Source organism: Equus caballus, chromosome 1 (assembly GCF_041296265.1).
Source record: "Equus caballus isolate H_3958 breed thoroughbred chromosome 1, TB-T2T, whole genome shotgun sequence".
Lineage (NCBI taxonomy): Eukaryota > Metazoa > Chordata > Mammalia > Perissodactyla > Equidae > Equus > Equus caballus.
The window spans coordinates 59,539,569-59,556,556 of record NC_091684.1 but is presented as its reverse complement, the minus strand read 5'-3'; the positions used below and the strand labels follow the sequence as shown (position 1 = coordinate 59,556,556).

Genomic DNA, 16,988 nt, shown 5'->3' with positions numbered 1-16,988 from the left:
AACGAATCATAAAGGAGTGGGAGCCAGGCATATGGAGGCCACTGGCCAGGGGCGCCAGGTCCTCAGAGCAGCTCAACCAGGTGCCCTGGTGGGGACTCTCAGCCACAGTAAGCATAGACCCAAGGGCTCGTTCCAGAGGACGCCTCCCAGCCTGGGCACCTGGGGCTGGGGCATCTGTGAGGCCTGAAGCCCACCTGACAGTGACCAGACATGGGGCAAGAAAGTGGGGGACTATGCCTGAGCACCCCCAGAGGACTTGGAGAGAGCCTTTGCCAAGTCAGTTAAAACCAATTGCGCACTTATTCCACGTCAGGTGCTGGTCCAAAGTCTGACCATATCGCTACTTTAATCAGAGGCTTCAGAAACCATTGAGCAGAGGAGCTACCGAAATGTGAGCCAGTACCGTCCGTGTCACTGCTAGATGTCCTCCCACAGCTGCAGCAGGCCTGGGGAACTTGAGGACACACATGTGAACACACCCACCCACTTCTGTGTCTCCTCACCTAGACACCCTCACCCCAGGCAGAGAACTGCAGAAACGCGTGTGCGTGCGCACACACACACACCCTGATGCACACACCCCTACACTCAGAAGCCACATGGAGCATCTTTGGACCCTGCTGTGCTGGGAATAACCCAGGAGGCCCTCCCTCCCACTGACCCTACCACAGTGGGGGCTCTGGGTTCCATTCTGACCCCAGCTGACTTCAAAACTACAACCCTGTGGTTGTTCCTCTAATCCTGGAAGAGCTTGGGGAGAAGTCTGGGGTCAGTGCTCTCTCTGCCTTACTCTCCCCACAGCTTCTTTACACACCAATCTCTCAACGCGAGTGTGTTCAAGCATCCGGAGACCTGAAGGGGCCAAGCAGAGCCTGTGGAGGCGGGGGGAAGAAGCAGAGGCTGAGGTCCACCCTCCTTCATAGGCTCTGAAATGCCACTTTGTTCCATTTTCCTGGATACAGCAGCCCTTCACACTTCAGTATGAATTAGCCTATGTTGCTTTCTTCAAGGAGGGGTTCAGCATGACAGCCCTGGGCATCCAGAGTGAGATGGTAAGGCATAGTTGGGGATATGAAGGAGAGGGATGTCTGGAAAAATCTACCTTCTTTGAGAATCAGAAGTACTAAGGGCAGGTGCTCTCAACCCACCCTGCCCACCTGCCATTTCTCTGAAGGAGCAGGAACCCCAGCCTGCACCGTACCATCTGCCCCACACTGCAGACATCAGCAGGCAGGCACACTTCATATTTAGCCATTTTTAATGCTCAAAAGCTCTGTACAAAAAAAAACCCACAAATGAATCCTCACAACACCCCTGTGAGGTAGGTAAGCAAGTATTATTCTCCCATTTTACAGATGGGGAAACTGAGGCAGAGAGGTGACGTGACCGGTCAGTGGTCGCAGCACAGCTCAAAGTCAGGGTCAACCCTAAGACTACGAAAAAGCCCTCCCAAGTCAGCCCTGACCTCTGATCCTTCATCTAGACGTTGTCTGCAAAGAAATTAAAACTTTTTAATACATGCAAAAATAAAAACGAGAACAACAACAAATCTGAGAAGGTAGTGAACAGACATACAGTAGTTTTGCAAAAGAATTCAGCCAAGATGGTCAAATATTTTCCAATACTAGGTAGACAGGAACAACTTCGGCCTCTTCTCCCCTTTTCAAATACCATGACCAGTGACACACCTGCCTGTTTTTCTGCAGAAGTGCATACGCCCAACCAGAAAGGCCTCCAACGAGCCAGGCCAGAGGCCAGCCTCTGCGCTGCTCAGCCCCTGGTTTCAGCAGACACCAGTCCCCAGAGGCAGAGCTGCAAGACTCACTCAACACCACCGCCTCTCCCGCCTCTCCGAGTAGCCTTCCCGCCGTCTGCACAGAGCTGGTCCCGAGCGGACTCAGCCGCGCTCAGCCCCTGCTGCTGCCACTGGAAGGCAGCTCGATAGTGCTCAGCAAGGATGGCCTGGAATCCAGGAGATGCCTCACGCCATCCTCAGCCCACCGTCACACACTCCACGGCTCCCTCAGGGTGCCGGGCCATCCTCGGGGCTCCTGCTGCAGCAGGTGGGGACACGGGGCCACCATGGGCTGGTGGGGCAGGGAGGACGTGCAGAGGCACCTGCAGCTGGGGGCTTGGGCCTCCTCAGCCCAGGCTCCGGGGAAATGGAGCAGGCCTCTTCCACAGCGCTGCACCACTTCTGGAAGCTCTCTCCTCCCCAAGAGGGGATCTCTGATGTTTCCCGCTCCTTGGAAACCTCCACAGTCCTGCCAGCCCCGGGGAGGGGACAGAGGGCAAGGCAGCGGCCTTGACGGGACCCACTGGACCATGTGGCTGTCCTTCCTGGAGTCTCCAGGTTGGAGATGGGGCATGAGAGGCAGGAAACCTGGGTAAAGCTGCCTTCAAAGTAACAAATCCACCCAGAGCGCCGTCCACTCCCCAGGACACCAGGGGCCCCAGGGCAGCACTCAGGCAGCCAAAGGAGAGCCGCCTGGCCGGAGAGCAGCAGCCAGGGGAAGAAAGAGAAGGGCACCAGGCTGGCCGTGCGGTCCAACAGGCGCCATGGCTGTCAGAGCCACACTGGGGGAAGGGCGCGGAAGTGGCCAGCAGCTTGGTTTCGCACCTTGAGGAGTGAGCTCCTTGGAGGGCTGATGCCAGGCCAGCTAGTCTGCAAGGCGCACCCCAGGCCTCCCTGGGGGGTAGTTCCAAGGCATGGCTGTGTGCTGACTGTCCTATAAAAAGCTCTTTCAAAACAGGGGTCCCGATCCCACCCCAGTCTCTCTGGGAAGCTGGGGAATTGTGTCCCAGGGCCACTCCCAGTGAAGAGCACCTCACACACTCCAGCCTGCATGGGGTCCTGTGGGAAGGAGCGGGCAGGGCCAGGGGGAGCATGTCCTACAGGAAGTCCCCGGCAGCGGAAGGCTCGGGGCTGTGGCTCTGCTCCTGCCACCGGCAGCGCAGTCTCGAGAAGGGCTGGTCCTCCACATCGTCGAGCTCAGGGAAGCCCAGCTGGTTGAGGATCTCATAGACTCCGGCCTTCGATGCCACCTGGGTGGAAAGCAGAGACAGAGGCCGTGTTCCAGGTGAGGAGGGGTGTCATTCAGGTCACCCTGCCCACCTCTGCCACACCGTCCTCCCCTCACTGAACTAAAAGCACACAGGCAGGGCTGGGCCTCAGGCCAGCTCAGTGACCTGAGCGAGTTGTGTGTTGACTTCTATTAACTGCTCTGAGCTTCAGTTTCCTTATACCCTGGAGGGACCGTCATGGAGGCTACAGAAGCACAGAGAACACTCAGCAGACAGCAAGTCGGGAGCCGGGTGGGCGGCGAAGCACCCCCTGTGCCTGTGCAGCCTCGACACTCCATGGGGACGCTCAGGAGCACAGGGCATCACAGCTGGGGCCCGCAGTGTGGATGCAGGAGCCAACGAGAGCCCCTGGGCTGCGAGTTCCGGCTGGGGGCCGTGCAGGTCCACTGTGGGCCCCAGCCCCAGGTGGGTCTTCCTGGATACTCTCCATGCAGCCCTGTCATCCAGGCCCTGGCGCCAGATTCAAACCATCCAACAACCAGCCCCCTTCTCTCCACACCATCCCGGGGGTTGGGGAGGAGGCAGGTTCCACTCAGAACAAAGGACCGGAGGCAACTCTCATCCCCACCCTCCAGTCATCCCGGGGAGAGAGGGGCTGAGGGCCCCCGAGGCTGGAACCCACAGTCCTGCCTGGACCACAGTTCTCTCCTTCCTTGACACCCATCCAACACCCACCACCCAGGTTCAGCAGGGGAGGGAGTCAAGCTCCTCCCCAGGCCCTGGCTCCCTCAGTTTCCACTCTCCATCCCACCCAGGGGCTCAAAGAGGAAGCTGAACCAGGGCCTGCTTCAGAGGGTGGCCCTGCCATGGCCTTGGTGTGACCTACCCCATCAGGTCCTGACTCACACTCATGAACCTGAGGACCACTCTCAAGGCTCATCTTCAGCCCAGCCGCCCAGCAGCACCCTTCCTGCCCCAGGAAGGGCACTGCAGCAGCCTCCGAGCCTCCATCCCCTCACAGCTCTGAGCCCATCACACCTGCCTAAGCCCCAGAACCTCCCCAGACCCACTCTGGTGGGGGGCAGTGGCCTCCTGTCCTCCCGCCCACCCACGTCATCGGAGCTAATGCTAGCCTTGAGTCCAGATTAGAGCCGCCAGCACTGGTGAGGTCAGGAGGGCGGCTTCCTGGCGGAGAGGGAATTATAGGCCACTTCACCGAGGAGGGCAGGAGGCCTCTCTCCCGACCTAGAGGTGCCGAGGCGGCAGCTCTGCCTCTAAAACCAGCTGAGCCAGAAGAACGGCCCAGCCAGGCAGAGAGGGACGGAGGAGGGGGAACGTGAGGGGAGGTTTTAAGCCGACACAGTGGCCTTAGAACCAACCACTGGCTCTAAGGCTGACCGTGACGAGGTCCGTAACCTCTGTGTGCTCAGGGTCTTTCTCCACAGAACTGGAGAGTAACAGTGGCCATTTAAGGCAGACCAGCCTAGCGCAGGGTCTGGACTCCCCCAACAGCCTTCTGAGGCAGCGGGGACACAATCGACATTGTTTCCATGTTCATGTTGAGGGCAGTGGGCTAGAGCAGAACTAAACTGCCCAAGGTCACAGCTGGAAGGTGGCAGGGCTGGGCCACCATGCCATCGTGCCCTGCAGAGCAGGTGAGGGCTGAGCACATAATGGGCCTGAAGCATCCAGGCCCTGGGGCCTTGGGGACGCAGAGCAGGGCCCGCCTGCACACCGCCCTGTTCTGTCCCCACCTGCCTGTCTCCCCCTTCTCCTCACTCACTCATTGACTCACTCGTCAACTTTCACTGACTGCTGCCAAGCACAGACACCTGGCTGGGGACTCAAATCTCAGCCAAATGGAAGAGGGGGAGACAAGAACGCTTCCTGCTTGACAGGCCTGTCTCCCCACCCCCACCCAGTCCCCAGGGCCCCGCAGGTGAGGCTCTGGGTGGCCTCGGCAGTCTCACCTCCCGCATCCAGGCGCTGAAGGGCCTCTGCCAGGAGCCGGCTTTCTCCAGGTGGAGGTAAGCGTTGAAGAGCACCAGGCAGACGTAGCGCTCCAGGTACTGCAGGCTCCGCAGGCGCAGCCTCCCGGCCTCCTGCTGCGACCGCGCAGCCTTCGCCTGGGGACGCGGGACAGGTCAGCATGGGGTCACCCGCAACACACGGACGCGCCACACACCACACACCCCCCACACTCGCATACCTGCACACACACACCACACACACACCCCACACACTCACATATCTACACACACATGCACCACACACACCCCCCACACCCCACACACACACTTACACCCCCTACAGCCCTCAGTACCAGGGTAGGACGGGAGGAAGGGATTCAAACAGCAACGCCAAGGGGGTTGCCCCGTTCAGGAGTCAGAAACCCACTTCCTAGCTGAGAGCCGTGAACAGGTCACCCGGCCTCCCCGAACCCCCATTTCCTCATGGTGAAATCATAACCACCGTCCTGTTCTGAAGGGCCACCAGACAAGGACAGGCTGCCCCAGGAAAGCTCTGTGCAGGCATCCTCCTCACCCCTGAAATGTGGAGAGGCCCCCCAGGTGGCAGGCCCCACAGGCCCTGAGACTGGACACCCAGCTCCAACCACCAGGAAGGACCCTTACTGCCAGCTCCTGTCAGCCCTGAGAGGGGACATCTCCTCCCCCACCTCCCGAACCTCCCAGGACTAGAGGAAAGACTCTTGGTTCCTCCCTCTCCCAAGCCCTCAGGCCGCCCTCAGGGAGGGGTGGGTACAAGGGCTCCGCTCAGTGATGGGGAGGGGGCCAGGGCAGTGGTCAGGAGGGCTGAGCTCTTGGGGTTACCACTGGGTGCAGCGTGGGCTCTCCCCTCCCTCGGCCTGGGCTCTGAGGCCTCCAGCTGCTCACAGGGGTGAGGTCATCCCTGCCTGGGAAGGGGGAGAAACCCCAGCTCGGACTCTGATCCTGACTGGTCCCTAACTGATTTCTTGCCTGTTTCTCAAATGGCTCGGGAGCAGAGGCAGAAGGGTGAGCCTATGGCCCTCAATCCAGCCCTCACCCTCCCCAAGGCTGGGGACAGATCACAGAAAGGCCACCAGGGGTGAGGGGTGAGGATCAGCCAGAGAGGCAGCACCTCAGGGAGGGGAGAGCGCTCAGGTGTGTGCTGTGGGGGCAGATGGGGGGTTGTGGGGGCAGTGATGTTTTTAACAAGCAATCTTGAGCACCTTCTAAGAGGATGGCACCAGACCACGTGCTGGGGAGGGCAGGGACAGCCAGGAAAATGATAGGTTTCCCAGACAGCATGGGATTCAGCTGGGCCGGGAGGGCCTGGCCTGGCTGGATTTGGATGGAGAGAGCAAGCACCAAGTGGAGGCAGCATGGAGGTGAGGATGGTGCCCAGCAGGGCAGTTGGGAAGCGGCTGGCCTGGCTGCAAGGAGGATGCGAAGCAACAGGAAGGGGAACTAGTCTGCCACCCAATTATGGAAGCCGCTCCTGACACCTGGGAAGTCCATTCCAGAGGCCAGCTTCCCAACCCTGACATGCAGGTGCCTGGGTCCCACCCCAGACCAATCAAACAAGAATCTGTGTGGGGTGGGCCTGGGCATCAGGACCGTGAAAAGCTCCCAGTGACTCTCTGTGGCCAAGGCTGAGCACCTGGGCCTTAGCACTGGGAGCCATTGCAGGTTTGGGGGTAGGAGTGACCTGTTAGCAGAAGTCTCATGGGAGACTAACGCTCAGGAGGAAGGGGACTCAAGGGGTCCTCTGGAGGTTCTCCTCAGTGTAGGGGCTAGGGTCAGGTGGGGGACAATGCCCAGGACACAGAGCCAGCTCTCCCACTGTGGGATGTCTCTGCCACAGTGCCAACCTGAGCTCTCTAACCACTACCTATGTGCTGCCCACTCAGGGGAGTGAACCTTTGGCACCCACCCCGACCCCGGCCTCCACCCAGGGCCCACAGAAGCTCCCTCTGCTCCAGGAAGAGGATGTGGCACAGGGGCTATTCCCCCAAGTGTCCAGAACATCTGTGGGAGGGCACAGCCAGTCCCAGGCCTCTGGGAACCAGGATGGGCAATCTCCCAACAGCTGGGCCACAGCTGGAAGCCTTCATGCTCAGGCACCCAGAGTCAGACTACGTGTGTCTCCTCCAGGCTGTTGCAGGAAGGCTCCCAGATGGGCCCCCCGCCCCAGACATGCATGACCCACAGCCCCAAGAACCAGGAGCTGGAGTGGGCCTGCCTGCAGGGCCCGTGGTCCCCCACCTCCCACTTCTGCTCAGGTAACTCAGCCTCTGATGTCTCTGCTGTCTTTGCTCCTGGGGTCACATGAGTGGACAGTAACTTGCACAGCCAGCCTACCCACACCATTCAGAGGAGCTCTGGTCCCTTGGGGATGGGGCAAGGGTGGAAGACAGAGAGTGGTCAGGGCCCAGGAGAGCTGAGGGCCCCCATCCAGTGCTCTGACTCCCTGAGAGACACAAATGGGTGCTGGTCCTGGATCTGCTGTCTAAATCTCAGCCCCTACATTTCTGGAGGCAGGACTGCTCAGTAAAGTAAGGTATGGGGAAGCACCTGTAAGCCACGAAGAGCCACGTGGTCCACTCGCTCACAGAACAGGAGGGAGGGCTACAGCTTGAGGGAGAAGCCCACACAGGCCCCGCCCACAGAGACACTCGCAGTCTGGCAGGCAGGCAGAAGGCCACTAGGGCACCCAGAGCAGCTGGCCCATGGGGTCCAGGCAGGGCGTGTAGCTGGACTAGGGAGGGCATCAAAGAGGAGGTGAAACCTGCGGTGGGTTAGGAGGAAGGGGGCAGAAAGGTGCCCTGAGAGGGGGAGAAAGGAGTCAAAGAGCGACGCTTGTGGCAGCAGGGGAGGGGTGACGGTGCAAGGCGGGGCTCAGAGCCGGGTGTGGAAGCCCAGCCACATCCTGACCCTACAGGCAAAGGGGCCAGTGAAGGCTTCCAGGGATTTGAGGCTGGGAATGGCCCCATGGCTGCTGCAGGAAGATGACTGGGGCGGGGTGGGGGCAGGATGCCCACTGCTGTCAGGATCAACTAACCAAGTGCTCGAAAAAATGCATTTTTGTTTAGAAATTAGGTAGTGAACCAAAAAAGATTTTACCTAAATACAAACTGTGGCCAATACCACACGACTCCGCCTATCTCTAAGGACAGCTATTTCACGTTGTACGACACTGGGCATTCACCGCCCCATCCCTTACTCTGCTCCCCAATCTCCACCCAAAGGCCCGGAGCCTATTTAAAAGCATTTTCTTAGAAAGAAGGAAAGGAAATCACCCACGGTCCCACCAGGCAAGAGCCTTGTAAACGACCTTCTACTAAAGAGCTCAGAGAAATGTCCAGTGGGCATGGAAAGCCCTCAGCTCTGGGCTTGGCCTGGGGACACGGACTCACCAGCCCTCTCCTCTCCGTGCCCCTGCTCCTATGGGGACAGAGACCTGCTGCCCCCAGAGACACACCGAGGACTGACTCTGAGGAATACTGAAAACAGAGCCCTACTGGTAAGGCAGGGTAGAATTCTCTCTAAATTCAGACCACCGGGCAAAGGTAACGCCCGACACCCCCAGACAGTTCCGTGGGCACATCCTGCCCGACGACAGTCTATGATTTGAGACAATGACCTATCTTCCCATCAAGGCCCTGGTTTCCTTAAAGTCACCCATCTTGGCACTGTCTGGGGAGGAGGACAGGCCAGCCACCTCCTGTCGATAAAAATAGTGGAGCTGCTTTTAAATGCCTGGCAGGCTGTCATTAGCTGCGGCAGAGCTGGACACACTTCCTCGTCCATTGGGACTGAGCCCTAAAATAGAAGGGCCCGGGAAAGGTGGCCAGGGCACTGGGCATTTCAGGCCTCTCAAACCTGCGGTCTGCCGGCATCAACACGGGCCCAGCGTTGTCAGCAGTGGCTGTCTTGAAGCTCTGCTCTTTGCTGGGCCACCTGGGAGAGGCCCATGGAGGCCGCCCCAGGTGTGTCCAGGGCCCACAGCATGCCACGTGCCGGGCTGAACACGTCACATCCAGATCTGATTCTTAGATTCTAATATGCTCTCCCAGCGCCCCCGTGAAGGAACAGGGACATCCCATTTTGTAGATGAGGCTCTGCAAGGTTAAGTAACCACTCAAGGTCACAGCGTTCCAAGCTGCGACATGAACTCCCAAATCCCAGCTCTCCTACCTCCATAGCCCCTTCACCACAGTCCCGCCTCACCCCTGCCTCTGTGCTGGTACCTCGCCCCTCCTCCTGCCCGAACCCTCTCTCCTCTGGGCCTGGCCCTCTTCAGCTTGGCCCTCCAGGCCCAGGATAAGCCCAACTCTCCCAGCGAGGGCTCTGAGTGCTGCGCCCCACAGCCCCACCCTTCCTGCCTCTGCTCTCAGTCTGAACCATTTCATTAAATATGCGATACATTCCATCTTGAGGGTTTCTAATTGCCTCACCAAGGCATGATCAGTCTTGACAGTGATAAGCCCAGGGGCAGGCACCAGATGACAACCAGGTCTCTACCCCCCCTCCTCCTCATGGCCCAAGGGTCTGGCTAGGACTTGGTGTGCAGCGGTCCCTGCTTGGTCAATGAGTACCCACTGCCTGGGTCATCTCATCCCATCTGAGGGGCCACTCCATCCTTCCTGCTGCTCAGCCCGAACCTGACATTCCTCCTTGACTTCTCCCTTCTCAACCCCACACCCAACCAACTAGGAATCCCATTGATTCTACTTCAAAAGGCTCCCAGAAGCTGCCCACCCCTCACCACCCTGGTCCAAGCCACTTCATCTGAGTGACAGCCCCTGACTGGCCTTCTTGCCACCACCGGCACCCCACCCGCTGTTTATTCTCAACACAGCACCAGAGTGACTCTACCAGAACATTAAGGCGGTTCCTCTACACAACACCCTGCACTGGCCCCCGGCACCCAGAGTAGAAACCGAAGTCTGTGTAATCCTTCTGTGCAATCCCAGACAAGGCCGCTGCAGTCTGCCCCCATCCCCCATAACCTCTGACCTCCTCTCCTGCCCCCTCTCCCTCCCTCTACTCCTCAAACACACCAGGCAGCTCCCATCTCAGGGCCTTTGCACTTGCTGTATCCTCTGCCTGGATGTTGGCATGGCTCCCTCCCTCACCCACTTCAGGTCTATGTTCGAATGCCACCCTCTCATGAGTCCCTTCCTGACCCAGACCCTTTATAAAACTGCAACCCCCTCCCCTGACAGACATATCACTACCCGACACACCGTGACCTTCACTTGTGGCTTGTTCACTGTGTGTCTCCCTCACTGGAGTGCAGGCTCCATGAGGGCGGGGACTCCTGGCTCTGTCCCTGAGGCATCTCGAGCACCTGCACTGTGTCTGCCCTCAGCAGGTACACAGCAAGTGTTGGCCGAATCAGGAAATGACTGGTCCTCGCACCTTGCATTGTCATTAAGTCCTGCATCACAGAATGCCTGGGGTTACCTATATCAATCCCTCTGCTTTCCAGGAAGGGAGACTGAGGTCAAAGAGGCGAACTCACCTGCCAAGGTCACATGGAGAGCCAGACACAGCACAGGCTCCAGGAGAACAGAGCCTGAGAGGAGAAACAAGAGGAGCCAGGCCAGCCTCACGGCCTGTGTCAACGCAAGCCAGACGACCCCCCGCCCCCCATTACTGGAGCTCCCTGCGGCCCTCTCCTGCACCCTCTCAACAGGAACAAGTATGGTCTGGTGACCTCTGCCCTCCACCTGGAGCGGCCCAGGCTGGGCGGGCAGCTGACAGCCCTCAAAGATGGCCAGCCCCTTAAGGGGTGGGGTCCCAGAGCTCAGACCCCGCCCTTCTTCTCACAGTTCAACACTACCTCTCACCTTGCAGACACTGGCCCCCAAGCAATCAGCGCCAGCTGCTTCCGGGGGTTTCCATGAGTCCCTGCAAACTCCATCCTCAGGATGTAGCAGTGGCGCCTGGAGCACAAGGAAGCTTTTGTACCTAATTCCCGGAAGGGAGAAAATGGCCTTGGGCCCATCCGTAGGTAATTGCTTTTCCAAAGACGTCATATTTTGTGCAGCACTTTCAAAGCCTGACGGGGCTAAACCTGGTGCCGTGGGCTTCTCTGTGCGGCAGCCATTCAACAAACGTTACTCATCCCTGGGCCAGGCACTGGGATTCAGCGCTAACAAGACACAGTCCTGGCCCTCAGGAGCCCACTGTCCTTGCACATAAGCCAGTGAGTTGGCCTGGTGTCCCAGCCCCCTGCTCAACACATCCCACATACGCACTCCCACCTCACACCATACCCAGGCTGGTCCTCACCACCACCCTTCAAGGCAGGCGGAACAGCAGTCATGACCCCAGGTGACAGATAGAAAAGGAGAGGCCCAGACAGGCCAAAGTGATTCGCCCAAGGTTGTGCGGGCAGTTACTGGCAGAGCCAGGGCCAGAACCTGGGGTTTCCAACCACCCGCCCAGGCTCTTTAGGGTGCTGCAGAAGAGCACCCTCTCCTGGAAGACCAACAATGCGGACAAGAACCCAAAGGTATCCTGAAGGAGGGGGTCGGGTTTCCACTTAATCATATGATGATTTATTCAAACTTCCACCTGTCCAGCCACTCAGCAGACAGACATTTGTGGAGCCCTTATTTGTGCCAGGCAGGGTCTGAGAGTCAGGGTTTCAGAGATGAGCCTTTGCACAGCATAGCAGAGATGAGCAGCAGAAAGAGGCACCTCTGGTGACAACAACAACCCGGACAAAGAGAGCAGTAAGCAGAGGCAGGGTCTCTGCAGATGGGGCGTGCGCTGGGGGGATGCTGGAGGCGAGACTGCAACCCCTCACATACATGCATGTGTGCACACACACACACATGCACATACACACACTTTTTGTGCATCCACTCGCCAACCACTGGCTCTATTTTGGGCCGGGTGTGAAAAAGCCTTGGGAAGCAACCCTTTCCTTCCGTCATATTTTATGTGACAGCTCGTAGCATCCCAGGGCTGCTCTAATCGGACGGCCTGGGGCCCTGGAGACACATTACCTCCTGGAATGTGGTCTCCAGGGAACAACTTTGGCCAAGCCAGTGTCCTAGAGAGACTCCACCTGGGGCTCAGAGCCAGAACTGTCTCACTTTATATTTCTCTTAAGAAACAACCTTAGTGCTTGGGGCACTGAACGGATCTTTTTACCCTCCCGGCAACTCTGCACCAACCCGGGCAGTGCGCGCAGTAGGGGCTGGTGGCTCCCTTGCCAACCCTTCCTTTTTCTGCCACAACAAAACTGCCCCCTGGGTGTGGCTGCCACAGAGGAGGGAAAGGAATGCTGGCAGAGTGGCCGGAGGCCAGGCTCTGGCTCTGCCTCCGGCTGGTCATGAAACTTCCTGAGGCCTCAGCGTCTTCCCCAGTAAAATGGATCGAATAAAACCTGCCCTCATCTCCTCAGCAGCTGCTCTGAGGACCAGAGGAGACAAAAGGCAAGTTCTTAGAAAACTCAAAAAGCACTGCTCAAAGTCAAAGCACTAGAGTCTTTTTAAAATAAATCTCAATTTGAGAACAAAGGACATTTTGCTTCTCTCTGTGGCTACCTTCACTTCAGCTTTTCTTCAGACTCTTTCTCAGGGACAGCGGGGCACACATCAGCTTGTTTGAAATACAGAATACAGAATTGACGTCACCAGCCAAGGCTAAGGAGAAGGGCCCCTGGCATTAATGATTCCAGCAGGGCTTCCTCCAGGAGCCCTGACCTTGGTTTCTTTCACAAATATTTTCCCTCTCAAGGCCCAGCAGGAAACAACTAATCCACCAGATGGTGTCACCACGGTGGGCTGGTGGCCATCTTGGACTCTCCTCAGCCTGGGGTCCAGCCTTCTCACCTCTACCACAGCCCCACGGAGTGGCTTAGTTCAAAGGGCTTCTCTTTCTCTGGTTTTTTAAATGCCCTGAGTACTCTGGCCCCCTCACACACATCAGGAGACCAGGCCTGACCCCATGTCACCAACGCTCCAGAGAACAGAGGCATCACCAGCTGCAGCCCCCAGAGGCTGAGCAGTCGGAGACAGGCCTGTGCAGAGAGAGGAGCCGAGACTGTTACACCAGCAAAGGTCTGTCTCCATGGAAAATGTGTGTGCAGCTTTGGTACCATCCCCTCTGTACCATGACCCATGGCTGGGGTGTGTGCTTCTCTTCTGGCTCTCTCTCCCCTACTCAGGCCCAGAATACAAGGGCAAGGATCACGGCTTCTAACTCTTATTTTTCCCCCCAGCGGGGCTTGGGGTGTGCAGGGGAGGTAAAACTGCGCCTCCTTTCCTTGAAGGCAGGGTGGCTTGGTGGAGAGGGCCTGACCCGGGGCCTCGCTCTCCTCCTGCCATCCACCACTGTGTGTTCTCGGGCAAGCCCAGTGCCTCCCTTCCTCAAATGCAGAAGTGAGGTAACATTGCAGCCCGCCCTCCCTCAGGCACAGGCACACGGTGAGGACTGAGCAGGACTGCAGGTGTGAAAAAGTACAGTCAGCCTGGTGTGGGCAGCTGGCAGGCTGGTTCTGAGTTAGCTGAGAGGTCAGGACATATGGGGGTTGGGGCCCCTGTCCTCCAGCACTGGCCTCCAGTGACTCCTACCCTCCACTCATGAGCCTCTCCATCTTCCTTCTCCTAGCCAGCTCCCACCCCTGTCACCCAGATCTTCATCCGGTCTGCTCCGGTTCCTCGTCTGCAGGAACGTTACAGTGGGGTCACCAAATCCAACATCCCTCCCCCCAGCTTTAGAGAAGCACCCCGAACCTCCTCTGAAGACAGGGAAAGCCAGGCAAAGCAAGCACTGGACCTGCCACCTGCCCCCGCGGCACCTCGGGGAAGTTCTCTCTGGAAGTATTGCAGTTCATTAATGCAGAGGAAATGAGAGAGTCGGTATATCACTGTTTTGCAGGCCCCAGTGAGATAAGGAATCCAGGGGACTAGTACCAGCCACTGCCAGGTCACAGGAGAGACCACAGGACCTTCCGTGCCCCTGTGCAGCACACAGCACCACCCGACTATGCCGGCCAAAACCGAGCTAAATGTGATCAAGCCTCTGTGGTCTCCACCCGCTTACAGGAAGCCCAGGGACCGGGACGCAGGCTAAACCAAACCCAGGGTACCACGAGCAAGATCCAGACTGTGGGGCACCCAGGAAGACAGCCTGGTCACCTTAGCAAATACACTTTAGGGCGGAAAGAGCTGTTCTGGATTCAACGGGACTTAAGGGCCACATCAATCAAATCAACAAGATTCATGGATCTGGTTTGGATCCGGATCCAACTGCAAAAAGACTTCAAGAGACCAGTGGGAAAATCTCAACAGTGAGCAGGTATTGGATGTTGAGAAGTCACTGTTGTTTTAGGTGTGATAATGGCGTTACGATGATCTTTTTTTTTTTCTTTTTAAAGATTTTATTTTTTTCCTTTTTCTCCCCAAAGCCCCCCGGTACATAGTTGTATATTCTTCGTTGCGGGTTGTTCTAGTTGTGGCATGTGGGACGCCGCCTCAGCGAGGTTTGATGAGCAGTGCCATGTCCCCGCCCAGGATTCGAACCAACGAAACACTGGGCTGCCTGCAGCGGAGCCTGCGAACTTAACCGCTTGGCCACGGGGCCAGCCCCTTACGATGATCTTTTTTAAAAGATCCCCCTTTAAGGTATGCGCTGAAATAGTTACAGAGGAAACAATACGAATTCGGGACTTGCTTCAAAATAATGCCTTAGGGGTGTGGGGGCTGGAGGGGCTTTAGATGAAATAAGATCGGCCCTGATTGGTCATTCCTGCAACTGGGAGGTGGGCACACAAGGTTCATGAAATTATTCTCCCTACTTCGAAATTTTCTGTTTAAAATTTTCCAAAATAATTTTTTTAAATAAGTTCCTACTTTTCAACTCAATAATTCTACTTCTAAGAATCAGCCTACAGAAAAAAAAGCCACACAGATGAAAGAGCAACGTGCACTATGACCTTTACTGTAGCATAACCCAGCCTGGAAACGACAGGAATTAATTTCACGGGCCACCCTTATAAAGGAGCAGCATTTGACACCAGGCACTTCCACTCAAACGCATATAAAGGCTCTTCAACAAACAGGATAAAATGTCCGCGAGCTGAAACTATTTAGTTACTTCCTCTCCTCGTTCTACTGGAATGTAAGCTCAGTGAGGCTTCACCCACTGTCCACCCCCAGACACGGCCAGCACAGGACAGGCGCTCAGCCAGCACGTGCTGGCTGAGCTCATGTCTAATGCCTGAACGTCACCAAGGTGAACAAGCAGGACATGCCAAGCGTGGACTGTGATCACACCTGTGAGAGAAAGTGCATGTGAGTGCACAGAGATCAGAAAGAAAAAGACAAAAATGAAACCATGGCCTGGTTAGCGGGAGTCTGGGAGACTTCTTCTCGCCCTGGACTCAGTTTAGGTACTGGGTAACAGTCTTTTAATGACACAGGCTACCAACAGTCCTCAGCCGTGTTGTGTAACCTCTGCATGCAGACGGAGATGTGTGCACATTCTGAGCCTTCCTTCTGATCCACAGCAGAGACACGACCTCGAAATTCTCCCTCTCTTCTCTGCCAGGGGCCCGGAAATAGTTTTATTGCTGGAAGAAGCACAAACGCCAAGTTCCAGGAGCTGTTTTCTTAGTTGCTTATTATTAAAGTAAGTTGACTGCTGGGCCTGGCAGGGGCCAGGGAAGGGAAATTCACTGTCTGGGAGCTCTGGGGGGGTGCGGGGCAGGAAGCCGAGGAACCATGTGATATGAGGGTTTTAGAATCCCAAGGCAGTGGACTCCTGGGAGGAAAACTTCAGAAGAGCAGAACGTGGACCGGACCCGGAATGTTCCCAGGCAAATGGAGCCCAAGTACTGATAAACCCCACCCGAGCCTGGGCTCTGGTACCACTCCATTTAAGGCGCTGGGGCCCTGACCAGGCTAACGAGCACCACGTGTGCTCATAGCACAGCCCCTGCAGGCTCCCCGGAGATCTCCCGGGGACTGTCTTTTTTTTTTTTTTTTTTAAAGATTGGTACCTGAGCTAACAACTGTTGCCAGTCTTTTTTTTTTTTTCTGCTTTTTCTCCCCCAAATCCCCTCAGTACATAGTTGTGTATCTTAGTTGCAGGTCCTTCTAGTTTTGGCATGTGGGACGCCGCCTCAATGTGGCCTGACGAGCGGTGCCATGTCCGCGCCCAAGATCTGAATCGGTGAAACCCTGGGCCAGCACAGCGGAGTGCAAGAACTTAACCACTCTGCCACGGGGCCGGCCTCTCCTGGGGACTTTCGGTTTGAAACCAGAGGGCAGGGGTTTAAGTACACAGACACATACCGAGGGTGAGACACAGCTGAGAATCTGCAGAGGAGGCAGCCATTCAGAGGGAAAGGGGAGAGGAGGCAGCGGCCCTTCTGGAGACTCAGCAAGCCCCTGAAGCCCACCAGGGCAACATGGACCAAGACCCTCCATCCAGGACAATGTCAGGGAGGGGCTGGGGGCTGGGAGTAAGGATCTTTGCCTCTCATCCCCGCTCTGCCATCAACTCATGTGGGCCCTGCTTCCTCATCTGTAAACAGAGAGGCCAGATGCTAAGACACTTCAGCACAAAAATCTGAGGGTCTATATGGGGGTTTTGAAGCTATAGGGACATCACAGGACACCCTGGCCCTACAATGATCCTCAGAGCCCTCCTGTTAGTTGAGCACTTATGTGCGCCAGCCGAGCCCCGTGCTTCCAGTCCTTCATGCACGTCCCCCACACAGCCCTGCCAGCAAACAGCATTAGTCCAGCCTGGCAGTGGGGACACAGGTGGTCAGAGAGGATGGAGATGGCCCTGTCGGAACCCAGCTCCCTCCAACTCCCACATCCATTCCTTCCGCCAATCAGCCTGGAACAATCTAACTACTTCCTTCCCAGATACACTGGGATTGAGGTTGGGCCGTGTCGACCATAATGAAGTCCATTCCAGGGTCCACACACACAGATGGCAGGCTGGCCT

General features: G+C 57.0%; 1 protein-coding gene across 14 annotated transcripts in view; it reads right to left on the bottom strand.

Annotated features, from left to right (window-relative positions):
- Window positions 1–1,240: 1,240 nt before the first annotated feature.
- PALD1 (phosphatase domain containing paladin 1) overlaps window positions 1,241–16,988 on the bottom strand; it is a 95,847-nt gene continuing 80,099 nt past the window's right edge. For 7 of the 14 annotated variants that reach the window (XM_023644303.2, XM_023644289.2, XM_023644252.2 and 4 more), the window contains 2 exons: window positions 4,995–5,150; window positions 1,241–3,045 (listed from right to left, as the gene is read on the bottom strand). In XM_023644303.2, coding sequence (XP_023500071.1) covers window positions 2,893–3,045; window positions 4,995–5,150 — 309 coding nt within the window. In that variant the 3' untranslated portion in view covers window positions 1,241–2,892. Of the gene's footprint in view, window positions 3,046–4,994; window positions 5,151–10,533; window positions 10,588–10,803; window positions 10,983–16,988 lie in introns of those variants that run through there. The other 7 variants (XR_011437390.1, XR_011437389.1, XR_011437391.1 and 4 more) reach the window with 4 other exon arrangements.